Source organism: Bos javanicus, chromosome 20, assembly GCF_032452875.1.
Source record: "Bos javanicus breed banteng chromosome 20, ARS-OSU_banteng_1.0, whole genome shotgun sequence".
NCBI classification, from domain to species: domain Eukaryota; kingdom Metazoa; phylum Chordata; class Mammalia; order Artiodactyla; family Bovidae; genus Bos; species Bos javanicus.
The window spans coordinates 42,114,192-42,141,652 of NC_083887.1; the positions used below are offsets into that span (position 1 = coordinate 42,114,192).

A 27,461-nucleotide genomic window follows, 5' to 3' on the forward strand; every position below is an offset into this window, starting at 1 on the left:
GCAGGAGGAGAAGGGGATGACAGAGGATGACATGGCTGGATGGCATCACCGACTTTATGGACGTGAGTTTGAGTGAACTCCGGGAGTTGGTGATGGACAGGGAGGCCTGGCGTGCTGCAATTCATGGGGTTACAAACAGTCAGACATGACTGAGTGACTGAACTGAACTGAACTATGATTAAATACTTGAAAAAAGTAGATGATATGGAGATTCCTTAAAAAACGAGGAATAAAACCACCATATGACCCAGCAATCCCATTTGTAGGCATATACCCCAGGGAAACCAAAATTAAAATAGACACGTGTATCCCATTGTTCATTGCAGTACTATTTACAACAGCTAGAACATGGAAGCAACCTAGATGTCCATCGACAGATGAATGGATAAAGAAGCTGTGGTACATATACACAATGGAGTATTACTCAGCCATAAAAAGGAACACATTTGAGTCAGTTCTAATGAGGTGGATGAACCTAAAACCTGTTATACAGAGTGAAGTAAGTCAGAAAGAGGAAGATAAAGATCATATTCTAACGCATATATATAGAATCTAGAAAAATGGTACTGAAGAATTTATTTACAGGGCAGCAATGGAGAAACAGACATAGAAAATTGACTTATGGACATGGGGAGAAGGGAGGAGAGGGTGAGATGTATGGCAAGAGTAACATGGAAACTCACATTACCATATATAAAATAGATAGCCAATGGGAATTTGCTGTATGACTCAGGAAACTCAAACAGGGGTTCTGTATTGATGTAGAGGGGTGGGATGGGGAGGAAGATGGTAGGGAGATTCAAAAGGGAGGGGATATATGTATATCTATGACTGATTCATGTTGAGGTTTGATAGAAAACAAAATTCTGTAAAGCAATTATCCTTCAATAAAAAATAATTTTTTTTAAAAAGTAAAGAAAATATAAGTATTTCTTGTTGATCCATGTGTATCTCCATTATAAAAGAAGCTCTTAATCAGTTGACTGGCTTTAAAAAAACGGCCACATTTGAGTAAGTAGGTTTTGTACTTCATGATGGGCAACTATTTTCTCCTAGAAGAAGGGATTCAGGTATTAAATAGTTTTCTCCAGTGGCTCAGACAGTAAAGAATCTGCCTGCAATGCAGGAGACCTGGATTCGATCCCTGGATTGGGAAGATCCCCTGGAGAAGGGAAGAGTACCCACTCCAGTATTCTGGACTGGAGAATTCCATGGACTGTGTAGTCCATGGGGTTGCAAAGATTCGGACATGACTTTCACATGACTTTGACTTATGGTCAGAAAGGAATTTTGATGTTGGAAGAAAAATGACATGAAAACCAGTACCTCCTGAGGTCTATAAGTGAAAAGGTCAAGTGTATTGCTTTAAGAGTGGGCACTTATCTTCCTTCATCTTCCGTCTTATCTAATCATGATTGTTAAAAATTTTAGAAATGACTTTCGGTAACTCAGTTAACCATAATGTGGAAAACTATTTATGAGCACAAATGGTTTAAGTACATAGTTATTTCTACAGTTTTATTTTTAGAAACAGTAAAATGATAAATCCTCCCCTTGCAAAGACTTAAAGGAGATTATATGCCTGATTAAATTCACAAAATATACAGTCGATTTCTTCCTAACAAATAGCAGCATGCTTGTAAACATATGTTCTGCACAAGCATATTTATGTCTGTAGTAGTCTTATTAATAAAGAAAAATAAAACAATGATATTGCTTTTATAATAACAGACATATCAGACAACTGCTCAGTTAATTACTGATAAACGTTTACATCTACTGAGCATTAGTACTGTCAGCTCATTGTTAATAAATGTGCCAGTTCTTATTAAGTTCACTAACTTTGGCAATTAATAACAATAAAGAAAAAATAAATATCATTCTTAAAGTTACAGTTTTACAAAAGTTCCCTGAAGAAAGTCATTCAATCAAATGTTCCTACTCTGGGGAAACCGAGGAGGGTTGTCATTGACGTCAGTCAGCGTGATGTTCACCGTGGTAGTCCCAGATAATCCTCCCATCTGGCCGCCCATATCCTTAGCTTGAATCACTACTTGGTACTGCTCCCTGTTTTCTCGATCCATGTTGAGCAAGGCTGTCTTGATGATACCTGTGGGTATGAAATTCAGAAATGGAAAGAGATGTAGTAAAAATACTTTCCAAAATTATTTATTTATGCAAACAAACATAGATTGTCACCCACAATGTGCCTAACACTATGCAGATGTCATGGGTGACCATAAAGATGATTGATTATAGATGACCTTTGTACTGAAGGCAATTAAAACCACATAGGGGAGGTAGATACATTAAAATATACACACACACACACTCATTCACCTATAATGCAAGAAGAATGAAAACGAATGTAAATCACATCTTTCAGTAATGTAGACTGTAAGTTGTATAACTGTTAAGTGTGATAAGATGACACAGCAAAACATAACTTGGCATGTGGCACAGTGGTATACTACTATGCCACAGTAGAATAAAAGACAATTAGGTGTATTATGAGGAAATTGTTAAGAAAGTCATGTATACTTGAAAAGACTTCCCTAATGGCTAGGCAGGTAAAGAATCTGCCTGCTGATGCATAAGACGTGGGTTTGATCCCTGGATGGGTAGACCCACTGGAAAAGGAAACAGCAACTCACTCTAGTATTCTTGCCTGGGAAATTCCAAGGACTGGGGAGTCTGGCGGGCTGCAGTCCATCGGGTCAAGAAGAGCTGGGCTTGACTGAGCATGCATATGTATGTGTGTATACTAGCACTGACTCTTGAGTTTCACTTTACTGATTGGAATTGACTGATGCCTCATCAAATATACCCACCATAATGAATGTTCTGAGGATCTTCTAAACCACAGAACTATGGTTTTATGAAAACAGTATTGGTTCTCTTATAATAATCATCTGTATGATCCTAGAGTATCTTTTCCCTAAAGCTGAGGTAAACTTTAGTTCAACAGGTCCTAGCAGTGACCAACACTCTTCAGCTAGATAAAAATTATCTCTATTGTTAGGTAGTTATAAAATAATTAGTTTAAAGAACTTCTAAAATTTCATCTACTTTCTGTGTAAGGCTTAGGCTTAAATTAACCACATTCTTTCAAAAATCACTGAAGTCTTAATAACCTTCTCTGGTGGCACATTCCAATGCTTAATGACTAATGAGACTGAAAATATCTTCCTTTATTTTTAACAGAATACCTCAGACAACAGGTCAATCTTTTTCTTATGGTGCTGGCTCCAGTGAAAGTGAAACTGCTTTCTATTCTCCAAATAATATTACTTCTCTATTTAAATACCGGAGATCACCTTAGCCTTTTGTCCTTTAGGTTGAATAATTCTAATTTTTCATCCTCATTGTCTCTAAACTCAACATTTTCTTTCTCCTTGGGGTTCTTTCCAAGTTCATTGCACCTCTTACATTGATTTCCAACTAGATATAATAACTTAGAAAGGTTTTGACATCCAAACAATAATGGGAGCTTGAAAATTGTGTAAAAGGAATTTGACTCTTAACATGATAGCAAAAATACATGTGGAATTTACTATACAGTACAAGTTCAGTTCAGTTCAGTTGCTTGGTCGTGACTGACTCTTTGTGACCCCATGGACTGCAGCATGCCAGGCCACCCATGTCCATCAACAACTCCTGGAGCTTACTCAAACTCATGTCCATCAAGTCAGTGATGCTATCCAACCATCTCATCCTCTGCCATCCCCTTCTCCTCCCACCTTCAATCTTTCCCAGCATCAGAGTCTTTTCCAATGAGTCAGTTCTTCACATCAAGTGGCCAAAGTATTGGAGTTTCAGCTTCAGCATCAGTCCTTCCAATGAATATTCAGGGCTGATTTCCTTTAGGATTGACTGGTTGGCTCTCCTTGCAGTCCAAGAGACTCTCAAGAGTCTTCTCCAACACCACAGTTCAAAAGCATCAATTCTTCAGCACTCAGCTTTTGTTATAGTCTAACTCTCACATCCATACATGACTACTGGAAAAACCATAGCTTTGACTAGATGGACCTTTGATGGCAAAGTAATGTCTCTGCTTTTTAATATGCTGTCTAAGTTGGTCATAGCTTTTCTTCCAAGGAGCAAGCATCTTTTAATTTCATGGCTACAGTCACCATCTGCAGTGATTTTGGAGCCCAAGAATATAAAGTCTGTCACTGTTTCTGTTATTTCCCCATCTATTTGCCAGGAAGTGACAGGACTGGATGCCATGATCTTGGTTTTCTGAATGTTGAGTTTTAAGCCAGTGTATATATTGTATATATTAAAACACAGTTCATCATAGATACTATGCTACTTTGTGGAGAAAGTGCAGAAAACTGAGATGTGGAAAAAAGAGTTAAGGCAATCCATTTTTTTTTAGGGCAGTATCAGTTAAGATAAGCTAGACAATGTGACAACCAACAAAGTAAAATCTCAGTGGCTTAACAAAACTAAAGTGCTCTGAGTAGGCCAGAAAGAAAATCTGCTCATGATAACCTTTAGACATTCAGGCTGAAGACTCACTTGATACTGGTTTCCATCCATGATCACTGTGGCAAGTGGGAGGGAAAATGGTGGATTATGCACCAGGTCTACAAGTTTTGCTTGGAAATGACTCATATGACTACCACATTTTATTGCCCCAAATAAATCACATGGCTACATCTAGCTTTCTTGTAAGGTAGAGAGATGCAATCCTACTAAGTAACTAGAAAAAGAAGAATCAGAATATGTGCAAACAACCATCTTGGCTATCAAAAGGGGTTGGCCTTTTAGTTTTATCTCAAACTGGAGGAAATAGTAAGGTAATGTGTAATTTTTCCAAATCTCCCTTGTATAAACACAGTATATGAAAGATCCATTGTCAGATTTCTTGATTAAAATGATCTGGATGTCATGTTTACAAATATGTCACTGGTGCTTGGAGATGAATCTAAGAAAATTCAATCACACTGATTGTTTTTATTAAAAGTTGCTAGCTCAGCTGAGCATGTCAATTAAAATTACATATCTTAAAAAGAAGATGCAAGAGGAATTCTAACCTGTTTCTGATTCAACTGAAAAATAGGGCTGCCCCTGTAGGATGCTATAGACAACTTTAGCACTGTTCCCGTAGGTTGGATCATCAGCATCAGTTGCAGTGACTTGGACAACAAATGTGCCTGTAATGAAAGAAACATGAATTGAAAATAAATGAAGGGTTCATTATGGATCCTCAATACCCACACATTAGGAAAAAGCACAATCATACTTCTATACCAAACTATCATGGCCAGGGAGTGGAGAACCACAATAGGATGCTAGGCTAAAAAACCTTGGATTTCTTATTCTCAAGGAATGTGAGCAACATTCATAAATATTGAAAGGATTAAATGGGGCTTCCTAGGTGACTCAGTGTTAAAGAATCCACCTGCAGTTCAGGAGACATAGGCTTGATATCTGGGTTGGGATCATTCCTCAGAGAAGGAAATGGCAACCCACTCCAGTATTCTTGCCTAGGAAATCCCATAGACAGAGAAGACTGGCAGGCTACACTTCATGGGGCTGCAAAAGAATTGGGTATGGTTGCTCAGCTGGTAAAGAATCTTCTTGCAATGCAGAAAACCTGGGTTTGATCCCTGGGTTGGGACGATCCCCTGGAGAAGGGAATGGCTACCCATCTGCTGTATTCTTGCCTGGAGAATTCCCATGAACAGAAGAGCCTGGTGGGCTACAGTCCATGAGATGGCAAAGAGTCAGACAGGACTGAGCGAGATTCACTTCCCATTAGTGACTAAAAACAACAAGGATTAAATTAAAGGGGAGCATGGGAAGGATCATGACTTTGGGTGGAACTGATTCCAATCCATCTCCAAGGGTGAGATTTGATTGGATTTTTGCTACAGTGATTCTTTCAAGTTGTCTAGGCCTAAATCTATTGGCATCTTGTACTACTTTCTCTACAAGGATTAGTTTAGGTATTGTTCAGTTGGAGGGCCATTTGTGATTTTGCTGAAAATTTGTTGTGTCATAGGTGCTTTTGCTCTCTGAATGTAACGTGCTGGTGTGGAGCCTGAAAATGCAGCAGCTATTTTGTGATCTTGGCAATGCCAGTCTGAGGACAAAGCTGAATAGGACAAAATTACAGAGAAATAGCTAGAATCCAAATCAAACTATGTTCAAAGTCCACTTTGCTTTTAGACTTAATGTGACCAATAAACACTTTCATTGTTTAAAGTAATTTGAACTGGGTTTTCTGTTACTTATAAATAAAAGCATCTAGGTGATAAATCTATTTGATAGAATATAAGATGCTGAACGACCTTCTCTTGAACCTTAAGAGAAGTAGTTTTGGGTTAAGTAAAGAATTAATTGGAATAGTGGAGAATACACATCCTGAATTTATAATCCCCAAAGATGATTATAATTAAATGTACAAATTAAGCTATGTTGTTTGAGATTGGCATTCTTATTGTAGAGACCATACTTAATAATAACCTTCAAAGTACCCCTAATCCCCATGAAATTCCATGCAAATTTTTGTGTGTATGCCTAGATGGATATGACACAGTGGAGAAATGCCATAGATTTTACCTGATTCTGAAAGGGGTCTGTGACTTCCTAAAAAGGTAAGACCCTCTGAGTAACATCATTTTATGGATGATTTTTGGTATTCATATTAGACAGAGTAAACATACTGATAGAATTCTCCTGTCCACGAACAGGGTAGGGAAGTCACAGTTAGGGAATACTGGAATTTTCACCCTACTTTTATAATATCTAACCAATTCTATTTATTGAACTAATACACTATACTGTCTTAGGGAGGCACACTCTTGGATGTTGATACATGAGATAGAGCATCCATCCTTGTAATTTAGCAAGGAATGAGGGGAGAATGAAAGCATAAGCTTTTAGAGTGAGAATTAATAGTAGAAGTCAACAAACACCTATGTTCTTACTTGACATCAATGCAAAATTTGATTTCTTTTAGAATATGATTATCTGGATATTTTGAGTGCCTATTAGTTGCTGATGTGGTACTTGGGGCTGTGCACTTGTTTTTTCCTTTCATTCTTATGGTAAGGATTTAGGAGTTGATGTTTATTATTTCTTTTATAGATATGAAACTGGAGGGTCAGAGACACCAAGTCATTTATTTACCTAAGGCTACATAGTTGCTTATTAGTAGTGATAGTTTCAAGCTCCGGTCCATTTGGTACCAGAGCCCATCTATACCACCTTGTTGCTGTCCCATTACCTTTATGTGACTCCTCTAGGATGCCTTTATGCTCACGATAATGCCCTGTTAATTTATGATAATGATGAATATCAACATAACTGTGCCTGTGTGCAAGTTGGAAAAAGCCTTCTTTTCCTCAAGACCTGTTATTGCCAGCTACCACCCAAATATTGATAAAACATATTTAACTCTATAATGGCTTCAGAAGCAAATGGTGCCCCTTATATTGTACAGTCACACTTTTCACATCTGGCTTTAGCTGCTCTGCATGGTGCTGATGACCAGACAGTCTTTCATTAATTCTTTTTGCCCTTTACCACACAGATGAAAAATATTTTTTTCCGAACAAATCTTCTGTTTAAAAGAATTCTAATCCTCCACTTTGGTAATGATTTGTGATTTTTCTAACAAAACAAAGCAACTTCAAGTAATGAGATGAGCAACTTCTTCATGAGAAACATTTGGATGTTTTATAATCATTTCTGTAGATTAGCTATTGTTCAAGTCTTGGAACTGTGAACTGAAATATCCTTGATATCTGACTCACAGAATGATGGAAATGTTTTTATTATGTAATCTAGCCCTTTTGAACTTGACACCGAGTGAAACTTAAAATAACCCTTTACACAAGTAGTTGAAATTTTGTCACTGTCTCTCCTGAAGTGTTTTAATGTGGTTAACAATGATGTCAGTAGGATTTTTTTCTTAATTTAAGAAAAATTCACATTTTCCCAATCTAAGCAAACTAAATGCACACATTAAAATTGGTAGTAGAATTCTGCACAGAGTATTAACTTACCATATTAACGTTATGAAAGTCTCAATTTTCACCACTTAATAAAGAATATATCCCATAGACATCATCTGTGTATTATTCATGGATTTTTAAAAAAAGTTTTCTTTGAGTCTCTTTCTCAAATATAATTACTCTTCAGTCTGAACTGTAAACTCAGGGCTTTTGTTTTCCACTGGGGAGATCCTTACCTAATGCCCAATTCTACTATGGGCTAAGAGAAAGAGAGAGGACTAACAAGAAATAAAGTGGGCATTTAGAGAGGGAGAGGAAACAGATGAAATGATCTCTCCTTCTCTCTGCCCTTCTCACTCTGCCACTTTTCATTCCCTAATCACTAGAGGAAATGTTGTTTTCTTAAAAATAATAAGACTAATCTTAGGAGGCACTGGTCCACTTATAAAAAGGACCTAAATGGATTGTTTGAAACACAGTGCATCTAGAATGTAGCATCCAAGTTCATTCAGTTCAGCAAATTTCACTCTGAGGATTCCTGATTCAGGTGATGTACTAGAGGAAACAGTTGAATCACACCTCACTTACCAACATCAGACATTTCGGGAACAGTGGCCGTGTAAACCTCCTTGGTGAATATTGGTTCATTGTCGTTGATGTCATGGATCTTGATGATGAATTCAGACTCGGGCTCCACGGGTCTCCCTGTTTTTCTGTTTATAGCCTGAGCTCGAAGTATGTAAACAGGTTTTTCTTCCCTGTCCAGCCTCTTTGTGGCCTGTATGTCCCCTGTGTTTTCATTGATAATGAAGAGATCTCCTGCTCCATCTCCTGAAAGGATATATTTAAGTGATCCATCTCCTCTATCCTGGTCTGAATGTAACTAGTGTAGGAAAAAAAATTAAAGAAAGTAAAAGTCAAGCATGTGATCCTGAACTGTTTGTCTTTATGATGCAATGCTATGTTAACTTTCATTCAAGTCTTTCTAAGGGTTGCAGATTTTTTTCTTTTACTGTTTACTGAAATCCTCAATAGTAAATGCCATTTGTTAATGAGCATGTTTCCTTATAATCACAGAAATTTCCAGAACTGGAACTTGTGTAAAATTGAGTAATCTTCATTTTGAAGAATCAAAAACTACAGGCCAGAACAATAGAAAAATGCCCAAGGACACATTAGCCTGGCTGGAACAGAACTATTTTCATTATTTCTCTCCTTTCACTACAGCTTTCAGATTCTATCAATACAGCCACCCCCTCACTTTTATGTACACATACTCACTAGAGAAGCAATACACTGCTGAGAAAAAGATTTTGAATTTTTTAATCAGAGAGTACATTCTGCATCTACACTTTGCTACCTTGGTGTATTTAGGGATGCTAGTTAACCTTTTTTATTTTAATATGATGGAGATGATAGTCAATTTTCTAGGAAGTGTGAAATTTATTTATTTATGAAATTCAACTCAGAGTGTTTGAAAAAAAAAACATCTTAAGTGCTGCCAGGGACAATGCCTTGAATCCCCACCAGCTAGGTAATTTACACAGTCACTTGGAATAAGAATATTTAACACATATTTTAGTTTAATATGGGAAAGGACCTTCTAAAACTTAGTCAGCCTAAAATGGAATAATCTGCCTTATGAAGTAGTTGGTTCTCTGCCCCTGAAGGCAATCAAGCAGAGGTTCTGATAAGATAAACAGCCAGTGAAATGGGTCTGGGTAAAGGGTTGAGCTAATGAACATAAAGACACAACTGAAGTGAAGAGGATGATCTTAACTTGAACATGTAGCCCATGTTACTTATTCTGAATTTCATTTCCACTGTGTTGACTTCCCTGCTGTTTCTTTAGTTCCCTTTTTCCCACCTCAGCAAGACTTTGGGCACTGTCTCACAGGTCTTCTGATAATCTAAGGCTCTTCACAAATTTTTTCAAAAAGTGCTTTTTATCAAGAACTTTTTTAAGACTTCAGTTGTAAGTATACATACAGAAGGGTTAGCGTTCATAGGAAAGCTGCTAATCTTGAAACCTGTGAGGACTCTGTGCAGTCCTCTTGGGTATAAAAGCCCTTCTGTGTTTCTTCTTTCTTGTTTGTAGAAAAAGGCTTTAGTCTCCTGGGCCTTGCCTGAGTTCCAAAGAGCAGACTCAAGCAGTTACTAATTAGGGAAGTGAGGGAATGCACAAACAAAGGAAAAGCAAATCATTCAGTGATAAGACAGAGTCCTAGTTATACACAGTCCTAAGAGATATACATAACAATCTGACAAATATTTTGAGTTCTGCAGAAGCTAAGCCCCCCACACAAGGTGGAGGATGGTGATTTACATGCTACCACAAACATGTAGACCCCAGATTGTTTGAAACCAGAAGGTTGATGATTATGATTCCTGAAACATTACCCCTTTACCTTACCATCAACCAGTCAGAATAAGGTCCGTAAGCAGCAATTCTCATGCCAAATGTTGCCTTTAAAAACCCTTTCCTGAAAGCTATCAGGGAATCTGGGTCTTTTGAGCATGAGCTGCCCATTCTCCTTGCTTGGTGCCTACAATATATGCTGTACTTTCCTTTGTTACAACCTGGAGTCAGTAGATTGGCTTTGCTGTTTAGCAGTTGAGCAGACCCAAATTCTGTTTGGTAACAATCTCTACCTTACTTCAACTCTGTCTAAGTGGAGCATCAGCTATGTTACAATAGTAATGGCAACACCAGCAACAGGCAAACCAACTCTGAGTTCTCTTGATTAACACTGCATGGAATATTCAGAGTAACTTCTACAAACATATTTGAAAATAGAATCTCAGGAGAAAAGGGGGACTTAAAAACATGTAATCCAGACTTTATATAACTGTGTCCCATGGAATATCATTTATACAAAATGCTGAGAAAAAAGGTTCCGTGGCCCAATAATTTTGGGAAATACTTCATATTCTGCCTCTTTCTTGGAGTCTCCCACTGCCCATTAACTTAAGAAAGGCTATGAGTACCTACAGTTCCAAACTGTACTAAACATTATTTGACCTGGCTTTCCTGAACTTTCTTTGCTTATGTATCCTTTTTGGGTGTGATCCATACTGATGTTCCCCAAAACAGTTTTCCAAGAAACTCATTTTGGGAAACATGAGCTAATTGAACACATCATTGCAGAGTCAAGAAACTGAGGCTCTAGAGTACATGCTGCTGCTGCTGTTGCTAAGTTGTTTCAGTCGTGTCCGACTCCGTGCAACCCCATAGACGGCAGCCCACCAGGCTCCCCTGTCCCTGGGATTCTCCAGGCAAGAACACTTGGGTGGGTTGCCATTTCCTTCTCCAATGCATGAAAGTGAAAAATGAAAGTGAAGTCGCTCATTCGTGTCTGACTCTTAGCGACCCCATGGACTGCAGCCCACCAGGCTGCTCCGTGCATGGGATTTTCCAGGCAAGAGTACTGGAGTGGGGAGCCATTGCCTTCTCCGTCTAGAGTACATAGAGTTTCCCAAATCACACAGATCGTGTGAGAGTCAGTTAGACCTTGAGTGCAAGAAGAGACTTATAGATTATTCTGTGTAACCACCTCATTTTGAGAGATAAACTGTGCCCAACACCACACGGCTATTGCTAGTTAACAGCAGAGTTTGAGGAAGAGAATATTATTCATGCAATTAGTAGCCTTGAAAGCAATTTGACAGAAATAATGCAAGATAAATGCGAACGGGGAAGAAATTGCTTAGAAGTGAGACAAACGCAATAAGAAATGTAAAACAAGTGCATACCATGATTTGTGTAATGTGATATGCTAAGAAAATGTTGAAACCTTGATTATACAGAAAGAGCCACTGGGGAAAGTTTTAACTCTCCATTGTCAAATTCTAATGACCGAAGAGAGCTCTTAAAAAGCTATTTCATTAACTCACGAGTAACGAAAGCGATGTCATTGCCCGTTGGATCTGGCTCCAGGGCAGCCATGGTCAGCAGCCTGGCACAGTGCAGGGAGCACCACATCAGGAGAACCACATGTGGCTCTTGCTCATCCTCTCACTCACCAAGTGTGAGATCATAGAAGAGTCAATTAACCTCCCAGCACTGGGATCCTTACCAGAAAATGAAGATAATGGAGCTACAGGACAAAGCTGTCATGAAGCACTCTTTAGAGACTATATACAAAGACTATGTTTATTCCTACATAAACATGGGATAAAAGCATGTGTTTTATAAAGTGTCTTCCAAATTTAAGACACTGTTACTATGATTAGCTCTTAGTTCATAATAAACAGGTTTTTGCTTTTATTTTGACTTTGAGAACTTTTCTGAGGACTTTGAAAACCCCATTTAACAAACGCACGGTATCGCTGAGGTAAAATCTGTTATCAAAAGCCAGTATTCTTCTACCAGGTGGCAACTGTTATCTTTCCATGTGATTTATTATATTCTGCATTCCGCTAGATTCTAGACTCCCCTCGACTGGTTCTTTCATCACTTTCAATATGCAATCGCTGCATACTTAGTAGGTGAATACCATATCTGGTCACAAGATTTATTCAGGCAAAAGTAATCAGAAACTTATTTTTAGCTGTCAGGAGACACCATGTTGATGACTTATAGAACAAACACCAGGACAATATAAAAGGGCAGCGGAGATACCAACTAAGAGTGTGACCAGGGATTGCTCGGCAGATTCCACTTCTGATTTATCAGTATTTGAAAACTAGTGGGAAAATGCATCTCTTCACAAAGGCATTGTATGATAATAAAACAATTAACCTCACCCCACTTCCAGCACAGTGTCTGCATCTGATGAAGTGCACAGAATAGAAACTTCTGGAAGCCTTAGTGTGCTCTTTCTCTACTCAGCTCCCCCTCTGCTGAACCCCCCTGGGGCAAGTTCTTTTTTTTCTCTTCTTAGGGAAAAGAGGAAACATAAGACATCAGTGCAAGTGAAAGTGGTGGTGACAAGAAGACATTAGGGGTTTATTGAGCTCTTAGAATTTAATTGGATTTTTTTTCCTTTGTGATGTCATTCATCATGGCCACTGTAAAAGGCAGAAGTTAAACAACAACAAATAAAAGGTTGTAGGCTGCCTGAGGCACGTTTTTTACTAATTTCAGTTTAATGTGGCTGTTCCATTAAGTTTAATCATCTGGTTCACTTTTAACGATTCACCATCAAGTAAAAATTATCCACTTTCCTCAGAAAGTCACGTTTCATCTGGGGCTCTCAGGACTTTTTACTACTGTACCTGGAGGATTTTGTTTCAGGAGGAGCTCTTGGTCTTTGCTTGTTTTTCTGTTGACTTATCATCCTCATTATTTTTAAAATAATAAAGTTTTAAAAAATTTATTTATTTAACTTTCTGTTTGCCCTGGGTCTTCATTGCTGGTTTTCTAGTGGCAGTGAGTGGGCGCTACCTTCGAGTTGCAGTGCACGGGCTTCTCATTGCAGAGGCTTCTCTTGTGGAGCACGGGCCCTGGGTGTTCAGACTTCAGTAGGTGTGGCAAGAGGGCTTCGTTGCCTCGCAGCATGAGGAATCTTCCTGGATCAGGGATTGAACCGGTGTCTCCTGCATTGGCAGGTGGATTCTTAACCACTGGACCACCAGGGAAGCTCTGTCATTATTTTTTTTAAGTGTAGTACTTTAACAAGTAAATGCAGGAATTTGGTGTTACAGATATGACCCCATGACAGGCATCACCAAAGCAGTGCCAGGATCTTTTTACCTGCTATATGCACCACCTCCCAACTTGATTCTGACTCCAATTCAAAGGTGTGACACTAATTCTACAGATTTTAGTGGCTTATGGAGCTAGTTAATGCTGCTCCCTTCCTCCCATTACCTATGTGTCTCTGAGTCACTTGTCTAAGTCAGTAACTAAACTGAATTTTCTAAGCATCACTGAGACAAGAAAGCAGAGTTTAAACAGAAGCATACCTACATGACACATCTGAAAGTACCTTAACAGGGGAAGGAATTATGTGATTTTGTTTTCTAAAATAAAAAATTGGGTTATGACTAATATGCTTACAGAAAGTAATGAGGCCCTTTTAGAGATGGAATGAGTGCTAATCTGAGATGTACAAGAATCAGAGAACAGCCATGGTTAAAAGATGTCTGATTGGGACTGAAGTGTAGAAACTGGGTTTGCAGCAGAGAGAACACCTTTGTGCTAAACAGACTGAATAATATTTTAAATTGGGAAAATAAATTTACAAATCAAGTTAGGACAAATTGAAGCTTAACTGAATTCAATATGTATATGTATACACATACATATCTTGACATAATGCTCATATACATAATACTAATAAACACACTTAATGTTGTAAAAATTGTGAAGAGCTTGTTAGATAGAGTTTACATCTGGAAGTAATTTCTCAAAGTCCATGACAGGGATTAGGAGTGGATTTTGTTTTAGAGATCATAGGATTAGATAGGTAAAAAATCTTTTAATAAAATTTTATATTATCAACATATTTTAATAATGCTATATTTGGATGTTAGTGGTTAGTATGAGTTAACTAATTTATATCTGATGATTTTTTTACAAGTTAAAATGTTGATGGCAGAATATTGGGTGGCCAAAATTTCATTTGGGTTTTTCTATAAGATGTCCTGAATGAACTTTTTGGCTGCCCAATATTATTGTGGTGGGCTGTTGGAACCAGTTAGCCATGCAAGATCTCAGACCTCATCTGCCACCAGAATCAGAAACTGAAAAGGTGTCGCTCAGCAGTCTGTGTTTCAAGGAGCCCTCCAGTAATTCTGATGAGTGCTCAAGTTTGAGCACTAGTACTAATGTTAAAAGCATGCGTGATTTTGGGCAAAGGAAAGCAATGGGTATAAAGTCACGCTATGTAGTAGTTGTATAACTTTGGGGAACTTAGTTAATTTCTCCAGGTCTTTTTCTCATCTACGTAAGAATAATACTGATACTTAGTTTACAGGTAGGTTGCTCTGAAAATTAATAAAACAATATATGTAAAATGGTTAACAGAAGGTCTAGCTCAGAGATATGCTTCAATAAATTATTCTTACATCATTTAGTTGTTCAGTTGCTAAGTCGTGTCCGACTCTTTTGTGACCCCATGAACTGCAGCATGCCAGGTTTCCCTGTCCTTCACTATCTCCCAGAGCTTGCTCAGATTCGTGTCCATTGAGTCAGTGATTCTATTCAACCATCTTATCCTCTGTTGCCTCCTTTTCCTCCTGTCCTCTTACATCATAAATATGATGTATTCAATAGGCGGATTTTGAAGGTGAAAAGGCTTGTGTCTGAATTCTGACTTTCCTACTGATGAACTAAATTAATTAGATTACTGTAGTAGTCATGCTGTTCATCTTTAAGACAAAACTCAAAAATAAATAAATAAAGAAGAATGGTTTGGAGAGGTGATTAGGTCAGTTGGGAAGTACTGAGTGTAAGTTGTCCAAGATATTTGCCTGGGAATTAGCTGTATCCATAACTCTGGATCTCAAGAAAATGTCTGCTCTGGGGTTATATAGAGATTTGGACATTAATGGCATATAGATAATAGTGGAATCTATGAAAATAGATGGATAATCTCATTTAGAGGGCTTCCCTGGTGCAGGAGACCCGGGTTCAATCCTGGGTTGGGAAGATCCCCTGGAGAAAGAAATGGCAGCCCACTCCAGTATTCTTGCCTGGAAAATCCCATGGACGGCGGAGCCTGGTAGGCTACTGTCCATGGGGTCGCAAAGAGTCGGACACGACTGAGCGACTTCACTTCACTTCATGTGAAACAAGGGAAGACAAGGACCTAAGGAATATCCACATTTAAGGGACAGGGAGAGGAGGACTACCTGGCAAAGTTAATCATTTTGAGTTTTGTCTTAAAGATGAACAACATGACTACTACAATAATCTAATTAATTTAGTTGATCAGTAGGAAAGTCAGAATTTAGACATAAGCTTTTTCACCTTCAAAATCCACCTGTTGAATACTTCACGTTTACATCAAAATCATAGGGACCACCAGAGAGTCACCCTAAATCCCCCTTCTGTCTCTGTCTCCACATTCATTAGATCCCTGCTGCTGCTGCTGCTAAGTCGCTTCAGTTGTGTCTGACTCTGTGTGACCCCATAGACGGCAGCCCACCAGGCTCTGCCGTCCCTGGGATTCTCCAGGCAAGAACACTGGAGTGGGTTGCCATTTCCTTCTCCAATGCATGAAAGTGAAAAATGAAAGTGAAGTCGCTCAGTCGTGTCTGACTCTTCACGACCCCATGGACTGCAGCCTACCAGGCTCCTCCGTCCATGGGATTTTCCAGGCAAGAGTACTGGAGTGGGGTGCCATTGCCTTCTCCACATTAGACCCCTAACTCCCGCCAATCCTACCTCTTACCTATATCTTGACTCACCACCTTGTGGTGGTGGTTTAGTCGCTAAGTTGTCTGACTTTTGCGACCCCCATGGATTGTAACTCATCAGGCTCCTCTGTCCATCCCAGGCAGGAATAATGGAGTGGGATGCCATTACCCCCTCTGGGGTACTCACCACCTACTTTGTCTCCATTCCTGCTTGTGCTGCCCTGGTCCAAGTCACCACCACTGCTCCTTGGTCTATTGCAATGAGGCTCTCCCACACATCTTGTCTTGTTTCCTTTCCATCTATTTTCCTTTCTGCAGTTAGATGAACTTAAAAATTCATACATCAGGTCTTTGTAATCTTGATCTCCACAGGGAAGTCTTCCCTAAGTGGCTAGTCTAAGTTATACTCTCCTGCTAGAGTCTCTCAATTTCTTCCCTAGTTAGCCATCAGCACATTCTTGATTTTTTTTTTTTTGAGAATTTCACAGCTATTTTCATGTTTCAGTCAGCAAACAACTAGTTTGAAAATTTCATGAAAAAAGACGCCAAACCTGTCTGGTTCACTTCTGTATTCTCAGCACTTGACATATTGGCACATTATAGATCTTCAACAATTGATGATTACAAAGAAAGAAAGAGTGAAATTTATAAAGATAAAATTGGATAAAATATCAATAATCAATGACAGTTTCTGAAACATAGAAGATAATCAATAAATCTTAATGTCTTCCACCTGGTTTCTCACTTGATTTTAGGATAATTCATCAAGGAAAGTTATGACCAACCTAGATAGCATATTCAAAAGCAGAGACATTAGTTTGCCAACAAAGGTTTGTCTAGTCAAGGCTATGGTTTTTCCTGTGGTCATGTATGGATGTGAGAGTTGGACTGTGAAGAAGGCTGAGCGCTGAAGAATTGATGCTTTTGAAGTGTGGTGTTGGAGAAGACTCTCGAGAGTCCCTTGGATTGCAAGGAGATCCAACAAGTCCATTCTGAAGGAGATCTGCCCTGGGATTTCTTTGGAAGGAATGATGCTAAAGCTGAAACTCCAGTACTTTGGCCACCTCATGTGAAGAGTTGACTCATTGGAAAAGACTCTGATGCTGGGAGGGATTGGGGGCAGGAGGAGAAGGGGACGACAGAGGATGAGATGGCTGGATGGCATCACTGACTTGATGGACGTGAGTCTGAGTGAACTCCGGGAGTTGGTGATGGACAGGGAAGCCTGGCGTGCTGCGATTCATGGGGTCGCAAAGAGTCGGACACGACTGAGCGACTGATCTGATCTGATCTAATGTATCAAGAAAATATATTCCTGAAGTTGCCAGATAAATTAGCAACTAGGGTTTCCCAGATGGCTCAGTGGTAAAGAATCTGCCCGCCAATGCAACAGATCCCTGGGTCAGGAAGATCCCCTGGAGAAGGAAATGGCAGCCCACTCCAGTATTCTTGCCTGGAGAATCCCATGGACAGAGGAGCCTGGTGGGCTACAGTCCATGGGGTCACAAGAAGAGTTGGACATAATTAGTGATAAACAACAACAGCCAAACACTAAGCACATTATCTAATCTAAGCAATCCTAGAGAGGATTCAAGTTATCACCTTAGATATAAAATATTTTATTTAATAACCAATTAAACTTTAATAGTAAAACCAACCTGTACTAGATTTGTTGAAAAGAGAAGATTTGTTTATATCACCTTAGATATAAAATATTTTATTTAATAACCAATTAAACCTCAATAATAAAACAAACCTGTACTGGATTTGTTGAAAAGGTAGTCCCCTGAGTACCTCAAACATTGTAAGGGCTGAGACAGAAGTCATCTGTTAAGGGTGAAGAAGCTTCAAGATTTTATGCACCCATATTTCGAGTATCATCCTGTTGCTGAAGCTGACGGAAAATGAATGGAAAATGCTGCATTTCACAGAAACACTGTTCTACTAAAATATAATTTAACTGTCAACCACAACTATTTTAAAACTCTTACTGGCCTGAAGAGATACATAAGGCAATGGATAAAAAACACCTATTATCTACCTTCGATATATACATTTTCAAGTTAGGCTTGGAAATACTGACTGCTATATAAAAGAAAGGGAATAAAAGCAGAAATTAGACACTTTAGTACTGTTAATAAATATTAGTTAGAAATAATCACCACCTCAGTGGATATGAGTTTGAGTAAACTCCGGGACATAGTGAAAGACAGGGAAGCCTGGCATGCTGCAGTCCACGGGGTGGCAAAGAGTCGAACATGACTTAGCAACTGAACAGCAACTACAAGGTAAGGGAAACATACAGAGCAACACAGAGGGAACTTGTGAGTTGAACAGGGTGATGTCAGGGCATGTGTTAGCTCTTTGATGGTTTAGGAAGACTTCTTGGAGAAGGCTGAATCACTGAGGGGAGAAAAATGACTTGGCAACCAGCGTGAGCACGTTTCATGGTTTCAAGCCTCCGTGCGGGAGAAAATCAGAGGAGGCCTTGAGTATGTACCTGGAGTAATAAAGACAGTAAAGCCAACTGAAATAGAAGTGCCCTTGCCTTGAGGTGCAGGGTCACATATTTTCTCACACTGCACTCAGATGTGCATGGGAAGATGCAACTTTCTTATTCTTTCTTTTTATAAATAGCTTATCCCTCGAGCTCTAATCCCATTGAGTTCTAGGAACTCGATATTGGATTGAATATTCAGTCAATAATTTAGTGCAATCCAATAAAGTCTCCTGATTCAATAATACAGTCTCTTTAGATAACTCTTTTAAATAAACCCTAGTCTTTCTGGCTTCTGCTTTCTCCCTTTGCTCCTGATTCAGTCGAAGATGATGTCTGAGTGTATGAAGGGGAGAGATCCACATGGCCCATATCAGTGGGAAATTTGGGGCTTTTGGAGCCAAGGGCAGTCCTGTACTGCCTCCGATCCATTGGTTTCTAGACAATAGCTCTCATCCATCATTTTCCTCAGGGGCATCTACAGACCTGCTCTCTAGGGTCTGAGGTGATTATACCCACCCTGCCTGCCTCATTGGCATCACATACCCACTAATGTCTGACTGTCACTTGTCCATTGCCTTTGGCAAATGTGACCTTAGGTATAGGATTGCTTTGTCCTTGGTAGGTACCATCAGTGAGACCATCTACCCTTTTCTTGCCCCGGAGAAGCCCAGGAGCTAAAAGGAGCTTCTCCCTCATCACATGATTGCCTCAAAGGGAAAAAGGCAAAAACCCGCTCTGTTTTCACCTTTACCCACAAACTTGCCACACCTTCCCACTGCCTCCTTTTCTGGACTTGAGATACACTGTCTCATGGAAGTAGAAATGACCTTTGATACACACAGGGGTGAGTTTTCATGTGTTTAGTAGCCAGGAATGTGAAATCCTTCCCTAAGTTTCAAGAATTTATTGTTGTTCGGTTGCTAAGTTTTGTCCAACTCTTTGTGACCCCATGGACTGCAGTACACCAGCCTCCCCTGTCTTTCACTATCTCCTGGAGTTTGCTCAAACTATTGTTCATTAAGTGGGTTATGCTGTCCAACCATCTCATCCTCTGTCATCCCCTTCTCCTCCTGCCCTCAGTCTTTCCCATATTCAGGGTCTTTTCCAATGAGTCAGCTCTTCATATCAGGTAGTCAAAGTATTGAAGCTTTGACTTCAACATCAGTCCTTTCAATGCATATTCAGGATTGAGATCCTTTAGGATTGACTGGTCAGGTTTCAAGAGTACCCCATGACAAGTTTTGGTAGGAGGAAGTGTCAATTTCCACAATAAAAACTGAGATGATAACTGAAGAGGAAGAATGACAAATGGCCTGTAGCTCAGAGCCTGGCACTGATAATTTTTGGTAATTACATTTATAAATGGGATTCACAAGTTCTAATAAATTGGCCTGGCTACTCTCACTTTTTCAAAAAATATTTATTTATTTGGCTGTATCAGGTCTTAGTTGCATCACATGGGCTCTTCTTTGCAGTGCAGGGATACTCTACTTACGGAGTATGGCTTAGTTGCTTGGAGTCATGTGGGATCTTAGTTCTCCAACCGGGGTTGAACCAGTGTCCCCTGCATTTCAAGGCAGATTCTTAACGACTGGACCACCAAGGAAGTCCCCAGGCTTATCTCTTGCTCTGTTAAGTGGATTCTAAAAGAATCTAGAAAATCTCTCTTCCTCTGACAAAACCTAGGATCAGGTTGCCTCCGTATCCCATATTCTTTTTCTATTATACCATGTTGCCTCTTATCATGACCAGAAAAAATTCTATTCTTCTATATAAGTAATTTGATTGACTTTTATAACAGTGGAAAATATTTCATCTTTAAGTTTTCTCTTATCTGATTAATCATTTGGCAAGGGTCTATGTAGGATTTGGGAAAATAATAATAGCAAATGTTTATGAAGCCCATACTATGGGCCAAGTAATGTGCTGTAACTCTTTACATAGATTATATAATTTATTACTCATGACGACCATCTTCCTATCACCTCAGCTGATGAGGAAACTGAGGTAAGGTAAGAGTTCGGGGACTCCTCAGCATCATAAAACCAACAGGAGAAGGATTTGAGTCCAGGCGGTCTGACACCATAGTCTAGTCTGTTAACTACAACATATATATTTTCTCTGGATATTTGCATTCAATTCTATGAATGGCATTCCAGTTGAGCTATTTAAAATCCTAAAAGATGATGCTGCGGAAGTGCTGAACTCAATATGCCAGCAACTCAGTGGTGGCCACAGGACTAGAAAAGGTCACTTTTCATTCCAATCTCAAAGAAAGGCAATGCCAAAGAATGCTCAAACTACCGCACAATTGCACTCATCTCACACGCCAGGAAAGTAATGCTCAAAATTCTCCGAGCCAGGCTTCAACAGTACATAAACTGTGAACTTCCAGATGTTCCAGCTGGATTTAGAAAAGGCAGAGAACCAGAGATCAAATTGCCAACATCCATTGGATCATCAAAAAAACAAGAGAGTTCCAGAAAAACATCTACTTCTGCTTTATTGACTATGCCAAAGCCTTTGACTGTGTGGATCACAACAAACTGGAAAATTCTGAAAGAGATGGGAATACCAGACCACCTGATCTGCTTCTTGAGAAATCTGTATGCAGGTCAGGAAGCAACAGTTAGAACTGGACATGAAACAACAGACTGGTTCCAAATAGGAAAAGGAGTACGTCAAGCCTGTATATTGTCACCCTGCTTATTTAACTTATATGCAGAGTACATCATGAGAAACACTGGGCTGGAAGAAACACAAGCTGGAATCAAGATTGCCGAGAGAAATATCAATAAGCTCAGATGTGCAGATGACACCACACTTATGGCAGAAAGTGAAGAAGAACTAAAGAGCCTCTTGAAGAAAGTGAAAGAGGAGAATGAAAAAGTTGGCTTAAAACTCAACATTCAGAAAACTAAGATCATGATATCTGGTCCCATCACTTCATGGGAAATAGATGGGGAAACAGTGGAAACAGTGGAAACAGTGTCAGACTTTATTTTTTTGGGCTCCAAAATCACTACAGATGGTGATCGCAGCCATGAAATTAAAAGACGCTTACTCCTTGGAAGAAAAGTTATGACCAACCTAGATAGCATATGGAAAAGCAGAGACATTACTTTGCCAACAAAGGTCTGTCTAGTCAAGGCTATGGTTTTTCCAGTGGTCATGTATGGATGTGAGAGTTGGACTGTGAAGAAGGCTGAGCGCTGAAGAATTGATGCTTTTGAAGTGTGGTGTTGGAGAAGACTCTTGAGAGTCCCTTGGACTGCAAGGAGATCCAACCAGTCCATCCTAAAGGAAATCATTCCTGAACATTCTTTGGAAGGACTTATGCTGAAGCTGAAATTCCAATACTTTGGCCACCTGATGCGAAGAACTGACTCATTGGAAAAGACCCTGATACTGGGAAAGATTGAAGGCACGAGGAGGAGGGGACAACAGAGGATGAGATGGTTGGATGGCATCATCAACTCAATGGACATAAGTTTGGGTAAACTCCAGGAGTTGGTGATGGACAGGGACGTCTACCGTGCTGCAGTCCATGGGATCGCAAAGAGTCAGATACAACTGAGCAACTGAACTGAACTGAACTATGACATACATTAAAGATTTATTTGGTACCAAACAATATTTTAAGTGCTGAGTTACAAAGATATATCTAATTCAAGATTTTTGACCTCTGTACTATTCACATTTGGGGCTGGGTAACTCCATTCTGGGCATTGTAAGATTTTAGCAGCATCCTCTCCCCATTGGATACCTGTGGCACCTTTCAAGTTGTGACCATCAAAAATGTCTCCAGACATTGCCAAATGTCCCCTAGGGGACAAAATTGCTTCCTTTTGAGAACCACTGATTGAATCCTCTATCTATCTATCTATTTATCCTTCCATATTTTTTCTCATTTTGTATGCTGTAACTTTAAAAATATCTTCATATAATACCACAAAGTGTTCTGCATTTGCAGAGTTTCCATATGACCCCATTCAATTCAATCTTTTATCTTTTGTTAGATTTAATAACCACAGAAACAGACCTTGTGTTGTGTGAAGGAGAATTTTTGACAAAAGCGCTAAAAGCGAAAGAATTTTAAATCTAAACTCAGGAGAAATGTATTAACTCCCTTGACATTTATCTTTTACACTCAATATCTTGAATTTAATGTCAAAAGTACCAAAGTAACTATTAAATGAACAAAACTTTAGTGCTATAATAGTTGGGGTAAGCAGAATAATGGCTCTCCCAAAGATGTTCATGTCCCAATTCCCAGTGACTGTTACGTCACCTTACATGGCAAAAAATACTTTACAGGGGTGATTAGGATGATTTTCAAGTAGGAAGATTAGGCTGGCTTTTCCAGGTGAGCTCAATGTAATTACCAGGGCCCTTATAAGGGTAAGAAGCAGGGGAGAGTTGGGATCAGAGAAGGAACTGTGATGATGGAGAGGAGGAGGAGAGAGAGAGAGAGAGAGATGAAGATGCTATGCTGCTGTCTTTGAAGATGGAGGAATGGAGGTCTCCATGAACCAAGTAGACCAGAGAGCATCTAGAAGCTCAAAAAGGCAAGGAGATAACAGATCCTCCCCTACAGCCTCCAGAAAGACATCTTGCGGGCATCTTGATTGTATTTCAGACTTGACCTCCAAAGCTATAAAATAATAAATTTGTACTGTTTTAAGCTATTAAGTTTGTGATAATTCATTACAGTGGTGATAGCAAACTAAGGTAGTTCTTAATCTTTGAAATTCGAGGTGAGCTGGACTGCAGGTGGTCCTTCAAGAATTTTAGTAAAGAAGGAAGAAAACTAACCCTTGGTGAACATTTACTATGTGTTAGGTACTGCAGGAGAATTGATGCTTTTGAACTGTGGTGTTGAAGACTCTTGAGAGTCCCTTGGACTGTAAGGAGATCCAGCCAGTCCATCCTAAAGGAAATCAGTCCTGGGTGTTCATTGGAAGGACTGATGCTGAAGCTGAAACTCCAATACTTTGGCCACCTGATGCAAAGAACTGACTCATTGGAAAAGACCCTGATGCTGGGAAAGATTGAGGTCAGGAGGAGAAGGGGACGACAGAGGATGAGATGGTTGGATGGCATCACTGACTCAATGGACATGGGTTTGGGTGGACTTCGGGAGTTGGTGATGGACAGGGAGGCCTGGCTGCTGCGATTCATGGGGTCACAAAGAGCTGGACACGACTGAGCAACTGAACTGAACTGCAGGAGTGCTTCATTTGTTAATCAATTAATACTCATAATCACTCCAGGAGATAAGCTTTATTTTCTCTATGTTTTACAGAGAAACTTCGTTCAGGGAGGTTAAGTAATTTATCCAAAGTTAACAGCAGACCCAGGGAGTTTACCAAGATCTGCCTGTTTATTCACATCAGAGCATACTACCAGTCAGCACTCCCTTCCATAATTATAAACACTATTGGATTCATTATATTTACTATAAGAGACCTCAGGCTAAGTTATTTGTAAATTCTATTGGCACAAATGATATAAACTGTGATAGATGTTGTTGTTCATTTGGGATTTATCAATTAAACAAATGCAGTTTGGTTTCTTCACTGCATGCAGTTATTTTCCCAAAAAGGCGTTGTTTACTGCCTTTTGCTTGGCTCTGGAAGTCCAAGGTCTTTGGCAGACTAGACATTTAGTCTCAGCTCCTGTTTAGTCTAACATTTTCATTTTCAAAAAGCCAGTGGTAAATCAAGCTGAGAGCCAGATACCCAGTTGAAAATTGATTTAGTAAGGCATTGTAACTCACTAGTTACAATCCAACTTTTTGCCTTTCAGTGTACTCTCTTCAGTAATTGTCAAACCTAAGGACACACACACACACACTCCACCTGCCCCCTCTCACCTTCTCTCCCTGAAAAATAGACTTTGGAAGAAAATATTAATAGATAAATGCAGACATTTGAGACATGATGATTCAAGCATCAGAAATAAACAAAAATTATATTTCTCACTAGCTAATGGACTTTTCCCTAAATATGTTTTTCCTCAAAGGTAAAAAACATATTGGATATAATATAGTTATGTTGACTCTTACTTAGGATCTAAAAAGTTAAAGCCATCTCTTTATAAAACAAGTAGTTTGCTTTAGGGAGAGATTATTTCTCATTCAAATTCATAACTCCCAAGCATCCTGTACATGTCCAATAAATGATGATTAAATTGAATTTTGTAACCCACTCATACAGTCAAGAAATAATAGTGAGCAATTCTAGGAGAAAAAATTATGAGTTCATTTATTAGCTTTAGTTTTTCTTGCAGGGGAACAGCTTATAAATTCTTAAATAATTTAAATTGCTTTGTTTTCTGTTCCTGTTTTTTGCTTTAAGGGAATAACTGGGAAACAATCAGTGAAAAAGAAATGTGTTCAATCTGGATGGCCATATCAGGATCATCCAGAAGTAAGGCAGGCTAGAGGCCAAGGAGCTTTTGTAGGAGAAATAGACAGTGACCTCTAACTGCTTCCTTAAGAACTAGATTCTAAAATGGGTTCCAATTTCACTCCTTTTCTTAATAGCTTTGCATGAATCCAGTGTGCATTTACTGAATTTGGAGATTAAGTTATGATATACTGAATAGAAATTCTGTACTGGTATAACTCACAAACAGATGCATAAAAGTAGGCCAGTCAGTTCAGTAAGATAATCCCCACAGTCTAACAAAGGAAACTATCATAGGAACTGTGTTGTCCTTTTCTAGAAACAGTGTTCTTACAGTGATGTTTGTGCCCTAAACTCAGTACAATGACATCACTTTGCAGACAAAGGTCTGTATATGTATAGTCAAAGCTATGGGTTTTCCAGTAGTCAAGTACGGATATGAGAGTTAGACCATAAAGAAGGCTGAAGGCCAAAGGATTGATGCATTTGAATTGTGGTGCTGGAGAACACTCTTTAAGTTCCTTGGACTGCAAGGAGATCAAACCAGTCAATCCTAAAGGAAATCAATCCTGAATATTCATTGGAAGGACTGATGCTGAAGCTGATGCTCCAATACTTTGAGTACCTGCTGTGAAGAGCTGAGTTATTGGAAAAGACCATGATCCTGGGAAAGACTGAGGGTAGGAGGAGAAGGAGGCGACAGAGAATGAGATGGTTGGATAGTGTCACTGACTCAATGGACATGAATTTGAGCAAACTCTGGGAGATAGTGAAAGACAGGGGAGTCCATGGGGTCCCAAAGAGTTGGACATGACTTAGTAACAGAATAACGAAACTCAGTGCTGTAACTCCTAAGCCTTTCTGCTACTGTTCTATTTGCACACCATGCCTGAAATACCCTCTACTACTTTAACAAGGTAATAATATCTTTTAAGGGAAGAGTATTAGACTAAATCACATCAAAGATCTGAACTCCATCCCCACCTTTGGCATTCTGCTGGCAGTGGCGCTGTGTTGGTCTCTTAACTGCTCTGGGACTCTGTGTCCTCACACCCAAAAGGACTGAATCATGCTCAACAGGAACAATGCTCAGATCACGAGGAATGCTGTACATATGAGAGCAGTTCGTAAACGGTAGTGCTTGATAAAATGTGGAAAACTATTATCATTGCTCTTGTCTCATTACAAATTTCCTGCAATAAAATTCTGCTGAAAAACCATCTGAGATGCCTCTTCACCTGCCAGGGGATGACCTTGTGTTTCGTTTTCTGTTCTGTCCCTCCCTATCCAGCACCCTCCCCGCCTTCTTTGCAGTTACTTGATAGTTTGAATTGTGGTGAAGATTGTGCCTGCCTCATTACCACTTTAAAACTTAAGTAACATGATGTCCAGTCTGTTGAAAAGGAGAGAAAATTAAAGTCCTGCCACTCAAGTCTGCCCAACTCATCTAATTTTCTTGATTCGATTTGGAAATCTTATTTCCTCCTAAGAGGCAGGTAGATTGGTAATTGTCAAGATCATAGCTTTTGTACAAGGTAAACGGTTCCTCCCTTTTCTTCTTTTTACAGAATATATAGAGTTGGGAGAGTAGATAGAACACTCAAGATACAAATGGATGATAAAGTAACTTCTTATAATCTACTCTACTTTATTGATTTCTTAAAAAAATTTTTTTAAACACTTTTATTTGGCAGTAATCTCAAACTTAGAGAATATACAGGTATAAAAATGGCTTAATTTGATTTCTGAAGGGAAAGTTTGCTCCCGGGAGGTATTTATCTTCATTGGGAAAACAAAAAAGAAACAATGCAAGGATATAGATTAAGTAAATGAGCCAGAGTCTTAAGCTTCACAACTTATGAAAAGAAAACAATAAAGCATGCTAAAGTTTTATATAACTGTTTTAAAGCAGAACTTTCTTGGCATCTTCTCTTTCATGTTTTGCTTCTGAATTGTACTCATAAATAGTAGAAAGAGTTAAGATGAGATCATTTTTCAGAAATGATTATTTTTCCTGTGAGAACTCAAAATATGTTGATTAGAAGAATATATACTTGGTAAAAAAAAAAAGAATTAGTCATTATACAGAATTTTTCTCTCCCTCTGTTATTCCATTTTTCTCTATAGCTGTTTTTTTGTGAATCACTGCAATCAACATTCTTAGGTCTTCAATGATTTTTCTTTCACTGAGCACTTGAGTCGTCTGCACAGTGTAGCTTCTTAGGAATTTCAGGAAAAAATTTGTTTTCTGTTGGTGAACTCTGACTTTTTCTCAAT

General features: G+C 39.1%; 1 protein-coding gene across 5 annotated transcripts in view; it reads right to left on the minus strand.

Annotated features, from left to right (window-relative positions):
• The window catches only part of CDH6 (cadherin 6), a 148,018-nt gene that overhangs the window by 23,493 nt on the left and 97,064 nt on the right, over window positions 1–27,461 (minus strand). For 3 of the 5 annotated variants that reach the window (XM_061393812.1, XM_061393813.1, XM_061393817.1), the window contains exons 3-5: window positions 8,559–8,853; window positions 5,043–5,162; window positions 1,943–2,110 (exon numbers count right to left, since the gene is read on the minus strand). In XM_061393812.1, coding sequence (XP_061249796.1) covers window positions 1,943–2,110; window positions 5,043–5,162; window positions 8,559–8,853 — 583 coding nt within the window. Of the gene's footprint in view, window positions 1–1,942; window positions 2,111–5,042; window positions 5,163–8,558; window positions 8,854–9,959; window positions 10,115–11,864; window positions 11,970–27,461 lie in introns of those variants that run through there. The other 2 variants (XM_061393814.1, XM_061393816.1) reach the window with 2 other exon arrangements.